General features: G+C 48.1%; 1 protein-coding gene across 1 annotated transcript in view; it reads right to left on the bottom strand.

Moving 5' to 3' along the window:
* Positions 1-3,149: 3,149 nt before the first annotated feature.
* Positions 3,150-12,634, bottom strand: part of LOC144673036 (cathepsin B-like) — a 47,727-nt gene continuing 38,242 nt past the window's right edge. Inside the window, exons 4-8 of the mRNA XM_078535032.1 lie at positions 7,387-7,472; positions 4,229-4,372; positions 3,897-4,013; positions 3,613-3,741; positions 3,150-3,500 (exon numbers count right to left, since the gene is read on the bottom strand). Of these exons, the coding sequence (XP_078391158.1) occupies positions 3,406-3,500; positions 3,613-3,741; positions 3,897-4,013; positions 4,229-4,372; positions 7,387-7,472 (571 nt within the window). The 3' untranslated portion in view covers positions 3,150-3,405. The remainder of the gene's footprint in view (positions 3,501-3,612; positions 3,742-3,896; positions 4,014-4,228; positions 4,373-7,386; positions 7,473-12,634) is intronic.

Genomic DNA, 12,634 nt, shown 5'->3' with positions numbered 1-12,634 from the left:
AAAGGGGGTGTTAATGGTGGTTGGTAAGGACTAAAGGACAAAGGGGGTGTTAATGGTGGTTGGTAAGGACTAAAGGACAAAGGGGGTGTTAATGGTGGTTGGTAAGGACTAAAGGACAAAGTGGGTGTTAATGGTGGTGGGTAAGGACTAAAGGACAAAGGGGGTGTTAATGGTGGTGGGTGAGGACTAAAGGACAAAGGGGGTGTTAATGGTGGTTGGTAAGGACTAAAGGACAAAGGGGGTGTTAATGGTGGTGGGTGAGGACTAAAGGACAAAGGGGGTGTTAATGGTGGTTGGTAAGGACTAAAGGACAAAGGGGGTGTTAATGGTGGTGGGTGAGGACTAAAGGAGGTGCTGATAGTGGCACTAAGGTCAGAAAGCAGAATGTGATAAAAGCAGGACAAGGGTAAGCACTCTGGAAAGATCAACATGAACAAGTGACAGATGGCCCTTGTGGGGTGGGGGAAGGGATTGGTGGTGGGGATAAAAGATTAAAAATAGGATAAAAGATGGTGATAAAACAATAAATATAAATGAAAATAAATAAAAATAAGTTGGTTAAAAAATAAAAATGTATATTGGAAAAAGGGGGTGGGGATGGAGGAGAGAGTTCATGATCTAAAGTTGTTGAATACAATATTCAGCCCGGAAGGCTGTAAAGTGCCTAGTCGGAAGATGAGGTGCTGTTCCTCCAGTTTGCGTTGAGCTTCACTGGGACATTGCAGCAGGCCAAGGACAGACATGTGGGCATGAGAGCAGGGTGGAGTGTTGAAATGGCAAGCGACAGGGAGGTCTGGGTCATGCTTGCGGACAGACCGAAGGTGTTCTGCAAAGCGGTCACCCAGTCTGCGTTTGGTCTCTCCAATGTAGAGGAGACCGCATTGGGAGCAGCGAATGCAGTAGACTTAAGTTGAGGGAAGTGCAAGTGAAATGCTGCTTCACTTGAAAGGAGTGTTTGGGCCCTTGGACGGTGAGGAGAGGGGAAGTAAAGGGGCAGGTGTTGCACCTTCTGTGATTGTATGGGAAGGTGCCGTGGGAGGGGGTTGAGGTTTTGGGGGTGATGGAGGAGTGGACCAGGGTGTCCCGGAGGGAACGATCCCTGCGGAATGCCGTCGGGGGGTGTGAAGGGAAGATGTGTTTGGTGGTGGCATCATGCTGGAGTTGGCGGAAATGGCAGAGGATGATGCTTTGAATGCGGAGGCTGTTGGGGTGGTAAGTGAGGACAAGGGCGACCCTATCATGTTTCTGGGAGGGAGAGGAAGGTGTGAGGGCGGATGCGCGGGAGATGGGCTGGACACGGTTGAGGGCCCTGTCAACCACCGTGGGTGGAAAACCTCGGTTAAGGAAGGAGGAAGACATGTCAAAAGTGCTGTATTTGAAAGTGGCATCATCAGAACAGATGCAACGGAGGCGAAGAAATTGAGAGAATGGGATGGAGTCCTTACAGGAAGCAGGGTGTGAGGAGCTGTAGTCGAGGTAGCTGTGGGAGTCGGTAGGCTTGTAATGGATATTGGTGGACAGTCTTATTACCAGAAATTGAGACAGAGAGGTCAAGGAAGGGAAGGGAAGTGTTGGAGATGGACCATGTGAAGGTGATGGAGGGGTGGAAATTGGAAGCAGAATTGATCAATTTTTCCAGATCCAGATGAGAGCATGAAGCAGCACCGAAACAGTTATCGATGTACCGGAGAAAGTGTTGTGGGAAGGGGCCGGAGGAGGACTGGAACAAGGAATGTTCCACATACCCCATAAAGAGACAGGCATAACTGAGGCCCATGCGGGTACCCATAGCCACACCTTTTATTTGGAGGAAGTGAGACAAGTTTAAGGAGAAATTGTTCAGTGAGAACATAAGTTCAGCCAGACGGAGGAGAGTAGTGGTGGATGGGGATTGTTCGGGCCTCTGTTCGAGGAAGAAGTGGAGAGCCCTCAGACCCTCCCGGTGGGGGATGGAGGTGTAGAGGGATTGGACATCCAGGTGAAGAGGCGGTTGGGCCCAGGGAACTGGAAATTGTTGGTATGACTTAGGGCCTCCGAGGAATCACGGATGTAGGTGGGAAGAGACTGAGCAAGATAGGAAGAAATGAGTTCCATGGGGCAGGAACAGGCTGACACGATTGGTCTACCCATTAGACCAGGCTAATGCTTTGGTGATATGGGTTAAAACCCCACCATGGTGGTTGGTGAAATTTAAATTCAATTAAAATATCCAGGATATTTAGAATTAGCCTCAGTAATGGTGACTAGGATAACTATCATCAATTGTTGTAAATACCCATCTGGTTCACTAATGTCGTTTAGAGGAGGAAAACTGCAGCCATCGTCTGGCCTATATGTGACTCCAGACCCACAGCAATATCGCCCCTCTGAAATGGCCGAGCAAAACACTCAAGGGCACTGAGCAATGGGCAACAAATGCTGGCCTTGCCAGTGATGCCCACATCCCATTAACAATAAATAGATGTTTAACATGATCTGTTTGATTTGAACAGTGAGAGTCGCTGATCAGGGGACAACAGTTTAAAATTTACACAGGAGGGTGTGAATTGGACTGAGCTACAGGAGCAACACTAAACTTCATGGATTGCACCTGCTCTTAAGAGGGAACTGAAACACATCAAACAGTAAGAGGAAGAGGAGGAGACAAATAGATGGGATCTAAAACCCTCAGTGTCACCGCAAAGCAGTCCCTTCTGTACTGGTCACTGACTGAGGCTGAATTATTTCATCACAAATCACAGAAAATGATTTCAGTCTGCCATTTTTTTACCCAGTAACTGAAATTCCTAATGTCCAAAATGAGGATTTAAGCAATTAAAAACAAAGTTTCAGCAGTATTTGGATTATGGTGCAACCTGAGCCCGTGTAAGTGGGTCTAAAATCCCAGTATGCATTGTACAGTTTGGCGCAGTGTACTTCGGGGATTTTTTCCTTGCCTGCTGGTAATCACAGCTCAGTTACTTTTCCAAAGCATTTGAAGCAAAGCTACAAGAAATTTCAGAAACTTTATTCGGATAAAATTTATTTTGAGTTTGTTTAAAATAGTGTTAGTGTGTAACAACTGTTCTAGATGCTTCCAAAAGCATACTGAACAGAGAGGGGGAGACAACTGGTGAAAGAAACAAAGCGATAAACAAGAGAGATTGTCATAGCTGAGAGCCAGTTAGTGTGTATTAAAAGAAGCTTGTTAAAATCGGATCGATTGACATGATTTGAAATGGGTAACTGTGCTTAGAGACTCGCAGACCCAGAGGAATGTGCTCCTGGGTTAGTTAGACATCAGTGCACGATGTCAATCTCTCCATTTAAGTCCACGCCACACCCCAATGTAATGACAGTGATGCATTGTGTGCGGGGCTCGGAGCCTCACTGGTAGGATGGTGCCTATGAGGGATCAGCATCTCACTAGTAGTTGGTATGGCTGATGTCACGGGGGATTCCAGCTACAATCTCCGATTCGATTCCACACTCATTGCTGCCGCGCAAGATCTTGAAGAAACCTGCAAAGGAAAAGCACCAATGAAATGGGTTGACAGTGAACAGGGAGCCTATCAGGCAAATGTACCTCTTGTCATGCACCCCCCCTCCCCCAGAGTATGAAATGTCACTCACCATTATCCCCCCAGTCTGTGTTCCAGGAGTTGGCAACCAACCAGTAGGGGGTTCCATTCTCTTCGCCCCAACCCAAAACCTTGATGGCGTGACCACCCAGCGACTCCCCAACCTCATGTTGGTAAACACCTGGAAATTAAGATTAACAACCCAGTAAACTACAGAACAAGGCCATTTAGCCCATCATAGAATATTCTATTTAGGTCATTCAGCAAACTGGAAGTCTGCCAAGAACGTTTGTCGCTTTCCTTTTTAGCGATGGGCACTGAAGGGCCAAGTCCTACCTGACTTGTATTGCAGGAAGTCAGCGTAGACTAAGAGGGCGGCTTCCACTGGCCCATTCTTGTAGATTTCAGTCATAATCTCAGTAACATCCGAACTAACACCGTATGAAGTCAGACCTGAAGAAGAGAGTCTGCTCAATTACTCCAGATTCACAGCAATAGCATCTGGCAACACCAAGCACAATGTACTAGCACACAGACAGACAGACACACCCCTATGCACACATTGGGACAAAACATGTGAGCCAACAAACATTTCGCATGCAGTGCCTACTTGTCCTGGTGTACCTGACAGTTCTGTGCCTGTTCCTGTTTCTTCCGGCTCCACTTACCGTAATGTTTGTCACTGCGATACTTTGGGGTGTAACCAGCTTCACATTGTTTGGAGCATCTGGGAGTCTCAACCTCTCCACTGCAGTGTGGGCGAGACCCATTAACATGGTGTTCACATGGGGGAATGGAGTATGGCCGACAACCTATGGAGGAGGTCAGAGTCAAAGCAAGACCAACACTGAAGACTTGGAGATTCTAAAGTTTGCACTGTCACTGATTCCAGACCTTGACCCATGCTCAGCTCAAGATACTAAACCTGGCTGCAGATAATTAACATCTACGTGACCCCAGATACTGATCGATCTCTTACCTCAAATGCTGACCTGCTCTCAGCTTCAGACACTGACGAGTACCTGACCCCAGACACTGATCCATTGCCAAATACCCAACCCTGCTCATTCCCAACACTAACCCTGCGTAACCTCAAACACCGACCTCGCTGGCCCCAAATACTGATCCACACCGACCCCAGACACTGATACACACTGACCCCAGACACTGATCCACACCGACCCCAGACACTGATCCACACCGACCCCAGACACTGATCCACACCGACCCCAGACACTGATCCACACCGACCCCAGACACTGATCCACACCGACCCCACTGATCCACACCGACCCCAGACACTGACACACACCGACACCAGACACTGATCCACACCGACCCCAGACACTGATCCACACCGACCCCACTGATCCACACCGACCCCAGACACTGACACACACCGACACCGATCCACACCGACCCCAGACACTGACACACACCGACACCAGACACTGATCCACACCGACCCCAGACACTGACCCACACCGACCCCAGACACTGATCCACACCGACCCCAGACACTGATCCACACCGACCCCAGACACTGATCCACACCGACCCCAGACACTGACACACACCGACACCAGACACTGATCCACACCGACCCCAGACACTGATCCACACCGACACCAGACACTGACACACACCGACCCCAGACACTGACACACACCGACCCCAGACACTGATCCACACCGACCCCAGACACTGACACACACCGACACCAGACACCGATCCACACTGATCCACACCGACCCCAGACACTGATCCACACCGACCCCAGACACTGACACACACCGACACCAGACACTGATCCACACCGACCCCTGACACTGACCCACACCGACCCCAGACACTGACCCACACCGACCCCAGACACTGACCCACACCGACCCCTGACACTGACCCACACCGACCCCAGACACTGATCCACACCGACCCAGACACTGATCCACACCGACCCCAGACACTGACCGACCCCAGACACTGACACACACCGACACCAGACACTGATCCACACCGACCCCAGACACTGATACACACCGACCCCAGACACTGATCCACACCGACCCCAGACACTGACCCACACCGACCCCAGACACTGACCCACACCGACCCCTGACACTGACCCACACCGACCCCAGACACTGATCCACACCGACCCCTGACACTGACCCACACCGACCCCTGACACTGACCCACACCGACCCCAGACACTGATCCACACCGAACCCAGACACTGATCCACACCGACCCCAGACACTGATCCACACCGACCCCAGACACTGATCCACACCGACCCCAGACACTGACCCACACCGACCCCAGACACTGACCCACACCGACCCCAGACACTGATCTACACCGACCCCAAATACTGATCCACACCGACCCCAGACACTGATCCACACCGACCCCAGACACTGATCCACACCGACCCCACTGATCCACACCGACCCCAGACACTGACACACACCGACACCAGACACTGATCCACACCGACCCCTGACACTGACCCACACCGACCCCAGACACTGACCCACACCGACCCCAGACACTGATATACACCGACCCCAGACACTGATACACACCGACCCCAGACACTGATCCACACCGACCCCAGACACTGATCCACACCGACCCCACTGATCCACACCGACCCCAGACACTGACACACACCGACACCAGACACTGATCCACACCGACCACTGACACTGACCCACACCGACCCCAGACACTGACCCACACCGACCCCAGACACCGATCCACACCGACCCCAGACACTGATACACACCGACCCCAGACACTGATCCACACCGACCCCAGACACTGATCCACACCGACCCCAGACACTGATCCACACCGACCCCAGACACTGACACACACCGACACCAGACACTGATCCACACCGACCCCTGACACTGACCCACACCGACCCCAGACACTGACCCACACCGACCCCAGACACTGATACACACCGACCCCAGACACTGATACACACCGACCCCAGACACTGATCCACACCGACCCCAGACACTGATCCACACCGACCCCACTGATCCACACCGACCCCAGACACTGACACACACCGACACCAGACACTGATCCACACCGACCCCTGACACTGACCCACACCGACCCCAGACACTGACCCACACCGACCCCAGACACTGACCCACACCGACCCCAGACACTGATCCACACCGACCCCAGACACTGATACACACCGACCCCAGACACTGATACACACCGACCCCAGACACTGATCCACACCGACCCCAGACACTGATCCACACCGACCCCAGACACTGATCCACACCGACCCCAGACACTGACCCACACCGACCCCAGACACTGATTCACACCGACCCCAGACACTGATACACACCGACCCCAGACACTGACCGACACCAGACACTGATACACACCGACCCCAGACACTGATCCACACCGACCCCAGACACTGATCCACACCGACCCCAGACACTGATCCACACTGACCCCAGACACTGATACACACCGACACCAGACACTGATCCACACCGACCCCAGACACTGACCGACACCAGACACTGATACACACCGACCTCAGACACTGATCCACACCGACCCCAGACACTGATCCACACCGACCCCAGACACTGATCCACACCGACCCCAGACACTGATACACACCGACCCCAGACGCTGACCCACACCGACCCCAGACTCTGTCCCACACCGACCTTCGCTGGCCCCAAACACTGTCCCACACCTAACCTGAGACTGACCCATGACTAACTACAAGCACACCCCATGCCTAAACCAGACACTGACCCGAGTCACTAACCTATATGTGAGTGGTAAAGACCTCCTGAAACCAGGCCATCTTGAGTCCAGAATTCCCAGGCTCCAGAAGGGTAGCCACCATTGCAACTGGTGAAAAGTTAAACAATTTTAGACAACAACAACTTGCATTTACATAGTGCCTTTAATGTGGTAAAACATTCTAAGGTGCTTCACACAAGTGTTAACAAACATAAACATGAGATATTAGGCTGTGTGACCAAATGCTTAATGTTATGAGATCAAGTAGTCAAAGGTGGAGGTAAGTGTTTGGTTGACTGAAGCAGTGTTATGGCACAGCCAATGGTAAATGCTGAGCAGCTCAAATCCCAAAGGGAAATTTGAAACAACTGCCACAACTTGTTTTGCAAGTTGTATCGGTTTGGAGATGCATGCATTGAATTCAGTAGTGATAAGATCACCGAGTCTTATAGGTTTCTTACAAATCTAAATCAAACCTTTATTAATGGAAGAAATGAGTTTAAATACATACATAGATCTACAAATTACTGCTATGATAATTTCTAAATCCCCTCATTAATCTGACTCCCAGTAAGACCTGTTGTAGATTATAGGATTATTCTGTAAGAGAACAGAAATTTGTTTGGCCTGTGCCAAGGAAAACATGAAAATTATTTGTCACCCAGCAAATACTTTTACAAAGACTTCTTCACAATCTTTTAATCATTGATGGGATGTGGGGCTTCGCTGGCTGGGCCAGCATTTATTGCCCATCCCTAGTTGCCCTTGAGAAGGTGGTGGTGAGCTGCCTTCTTGAACCGCTGCAGTCCATGTGGTGTAGGTACACCCACAGTGCTGTTAGGGAGGGAGTTCCAGGATTGTGACCCAGCGACAGTGAAGGAATGGTGATATATTTCCAAGTCAGGATGGTGAGTAACTTGGAGGGGAACTTCCAGTTCCTGCAGTGTATCTTGTAGATGGTACACACTGCTGCTACTGTGTGTCAGTGCTGGAGGGAGTGAATGTTTGTGGATGTGATGCCAATCAAGCAGGCTGCTTTGTCTTGGATGGTGTCAAGCTTCTTGAGTGTTGTGGGAGCTGCACTCATCCAGGCAAGTGGGGAGTATCCTATCACACTCCTGACTTGTGCCTTGTAGATGGTGGATAGGCTTAGGGGAGTCAGGAGGTGAGTTACTCAACACAGGATTCCTAGCCTCTGACCTGCTCTTGTAGCCACAGTATTTATATGGCTAGTCCAGTTCGGTTTCTAGTCAATGGTAACCCCAGGATGTTGATAATGGAGGATTCAGTGATGGTAATGCCATTGAATGTCAAAGGGTGATGGTTAGATACTCTTCTGTTGGAGATGGTCATTGCCTAACATTTGTGTGACATGAATGTTACTTGCCACTTGTCAGCCCAAGCCTGGATATTGCCAGGTCTTTCTGCATTTGGACATGGACTGCTTCAGTATCTGAGGAGTTGCAAATGGTGCTGAACATTGTGCAATCATCAGCGAACATCCCCACTTCCAACCTGTACACTTCCTGCATTACCAGTCGATGCTGAGTGATATGGTGGGGGGGTATTAGAGAGGGTTTGGCTCCAGTCTTACTGAAATATTTCAAAACTTCCGGCTTAAACTGTGGATCATTATCTAACACCAACATTTCTGGTAATCCATAAATTGCAAACCAACTTCTGAAAACTTCAGTAGTGTTGCCGCTTGGGCACAGACTCAATATCACAGAATCTCAGAATTCTTATGGTGCAGAAGGAGGCCATTCGGTCCATCTTGCCTGCACCGGCTCTCTGAGCATTTTAACTTAGTGCCAATCTCCTGCCTTTTCCCCGTAACCCTGCACATTGTTTCTATTTAAATAATCAACCAATGCTCTCTTGACTGCCTCAATTGAACTTGCCTCCACCACACTTCCAGGCAGCGCATTCCAAACCCTGACTACTCTCTGTGTGAAAAAGCTGTTCCTCACCTCATATTTGCTTCTTTTGCAAAACACTTTAAAACTGTGCCCCCTGGGTCTCGATCCATTTACGAGTGGGAACAGTTTCTCCCTGTCTACTCTGTCCAGGCCCCTCATTATTTTGAAAATTTCTATCAAGTCTCCTCTCAGCCTCCTCTCCAAGGAAAACAGTCCCAACTTCTCCAATCTTTCCTCATAACTGAAGTGTCTCATCCCTGGAACCATTCTCATAAACCTCTTCTGCACTCTCTCCAGTGAGTTCACATCCTTCCTGTAGTGTGGGACCCAGACCTGTGTACAACCCTCCAGCTGAGGTCTAACCAGTATCTCATATAAGTTCATCATAACCTCCCTGCTCTTGAACTCTATGCCCCTATTAATGAAGTCTAGAATACTGTATGCTTTATAAATAGTTCTCTCTCCCTGTCCTGCCACCTTTATTGAGTTATGTATATATACACCCAGGTCTCTCTGCTCCTGCACACCCTTTAGAATGGTGTCCTTTATTTTATACTGTCTCTCCATGTTCTTTGTACCAAAGTGTCTCACCTCACACTTCTCCGCATTGAACCTCATCTGCCCCCTATCTGCCCACTCCACCAATGTGTCAATGTCCTTTTGAAGTTCTACACTGTCCTCCTCACAGTTTACAATTCTCCCAAGTTTTGCATCATCTGCAAACTTTGAAATTGTTCCCTGCACAGCAAGATCTAGATCATTTATATATTTCAGGAAAAGCAAGGGTCCCAATACCAACCCCTGGGGAACTCCACTACAAACCTTCTTCCAGCCCGAAAAATACCCATTAACCATTACTCTCTGTTTCCAATCCCTCAGCCAATTTTGGATCCACGTTGCTACTGTCCCTTTTATTCCATGAGCTATAACTTTCCTCACAAGTCTGTTGCGTGACACTGTATCAAACGCCTATTGGAAGCCCATACACACCACATCAACAGCCTTGCCCTCATCAACCATCTCTGTTACCTCTTCAAAAAAACTCCAGCAAGTTAGTTAGACACGATTTTCCTTTACCAAATCTATGCTGACTCTTCCGAATCAATCCACATTTTTCCATTTTTTCTAGAAGTTTCCTCACCACCGAAGTTAAACTGACTGGTCTGTAATTGCAGGGCAGATCTTTACAACCTTTTTGAACAAGGGCGTAATGTTTGTAATTCTCCAGTCCTCCGGCACCTCCCCCAAATCCAGGGAACATTGAAAGATTATTGCCAGTGCCTCTGCAATTTCCTCTCTCACTTCCTTCCATATTCTTGGATGCATCTCATCTGGTCCAGGTGCCTTATCAAATTTAAGTGCCGACAGCTTATCCAATACCTCCTTATCAATTTTAAACCCTTCTAGTGCCTGAGTTTCCTCCTCTGTCACCATGGCCTGGGCAGCATCTGCCTCATAGGTAAAGACAGATGCAAAGTATTCATTTAACATCTCAGCCATGCCTCTTGCCTCTATGTGTAAATCCCCTTTTTGGTCCCTAATCGGCCCTACTCCTCCTTTTACCACCCTTACTTTTGATGTGCGTATAGAATACTTTGGGATTTCCATTTATTGATCCAATATAGCTATTGACCAAAACAAGGTACTCTTTCCCTTCCATTTCAAAAAGAATGGACACGTACTGATTCTCACGGTGTTCTTGTCTTTGACCATGGAATGAAAGAAAACTTGTTTGGTTCATTTCTCAACCTGAGACACACGGATAACAACTTTTCACCAACTCTTCAATATCTCTATCTACCTTGGATACCAAAAATAGCTTCTTGCTACTGTTTTCATATGGACTATCCATTTGTGCTCTTGATGAAGTTCTTCTAACAATATCTCTCTAAATCTTGGCTGAATAATGACTCTTAAACCCCATAGAAGACAGCCTTAATCTACACTCAGTTCATTTCTACCTGTAATTTCTCATCGACACAGTTTTTAGGCCCACTATTGAGATAATTGAGCACGTTACTGAGCACTACGTTCTTGTGCGTTTCTTCAATAGTTTCACTGGCAGACACTAGCGTGTCATTTGTGTATGTAAAGTCATTCACAGGTAACTAAGAGGCTAAGAATGAATTAGACTTCACGCGAAATCTCAAAACATCCACATTTTCATGATCTGCAGAACTGCAATATTATTGAACTGATGGTAATTTGATCACTTGGTCCTCCTTACTCAATGACCACTTTGTGCTCTCTTAGCACTTCCTCAATGTCAGACATACTCTTACTGATCCCTAATGAAAACAACTTGGCCCAGTTTGACCCTATTTTCTTAAGCCAACTCCTTCCCATCAGGGAGATTTGTTCCCTCTCTCCTATTACCAGAAGCAAGTAATACAACGTATCATCGCATTCCACTAACTTGACCTAAAACTGGAATACTATTACAGGATTGGAATAACTAGTCAGTTTCACACCCGTTTTGTGTCGCTACTGATAGTTCCAATGCAGCATTTTCTGAAGTAGTATTCAAGATCTTTATTCACGATCTTTATTCAAGATCTTTTTTAGCTCCTCATGTTTTTCCAGGCCACATATTGATTCTTCAGGAGCTTTTCAGGGCAGTAACTTCTTTGAGCAGCTTTTCTCCCTGTTGTTGGGCCTGGCTGATGAATTTTTTTTAACTTTGATAGAATATTTTCCTATGGAACAGTTTTATTTTCTTTCTGCAGGCTTTGTTTGTTATGGGTTATATCAGATAGCTTTCCTTCATTAACAGCCATCTGCCCGCTCCATACTGACACCTGCTGTTGCAGTTTGGGTAATGCGTCAGCATTTTCAAAAAGCTCGATTTTTAAGCCTCTCGGCTGCTTGTCAGCCTCTTTCCTCTGCACTAAACTCTTCGGCTCATGCATTGTTGTGCTGACATGGTCTGTGGCCATCTTCTGGTTTGCTTAGGTATTGTCTCCCTTGGCCTGGGATCTCTTGACACCCTCACCCTGGGGTCCCCTGTCTCTCTCACCCTGGGGCTTCCTGTCTCCCTCACCCTGGGGTCCCCTTTGCCCCTTCAGTGCTTTACTGGGGGTATTCAAGACCTTTTAAGGTCTGCACTCTCCACTACATGGAGTTTAAAATACTGGTCAAAAGCTTTTAATATCTTACCAAATGTGGCTAAATATTCATCTATATCTTGTCTTATGATTACTTCATCCAGAAATAAACCAAACAAGTATAAAAATGTATTAACTTGGACTTCTTTTGATCTCCTGCTTGATCCTGATGTACTCCTGTAATCTACAAATTACCTTCTCCATGGCAATCCAATTTTGGATCTGGTTTGGCCCTTACATGAGCTGG

The sequence above is a fragment of the Cetorhinus maximus genome, unplaced genomic scaffold (assembly GCF_964194155.1).
Source record: "Cetorhinus maximus unplaced genomic scaffold, sCetMax3.hap1.1 HAP1_SCAFFOLD_214, whole genome shotgun sequence".
Classification (NCBI taxonomy): Eukaryota; Metazoa; Chordata; class Chondrichthyes; order Lamniformes; family Cetorhinidae; genus Cetorhinus; species Cetorhinus maximus.
This window is presented reverse-complemented; position numbering and strand designations above follow the sequence as displayed.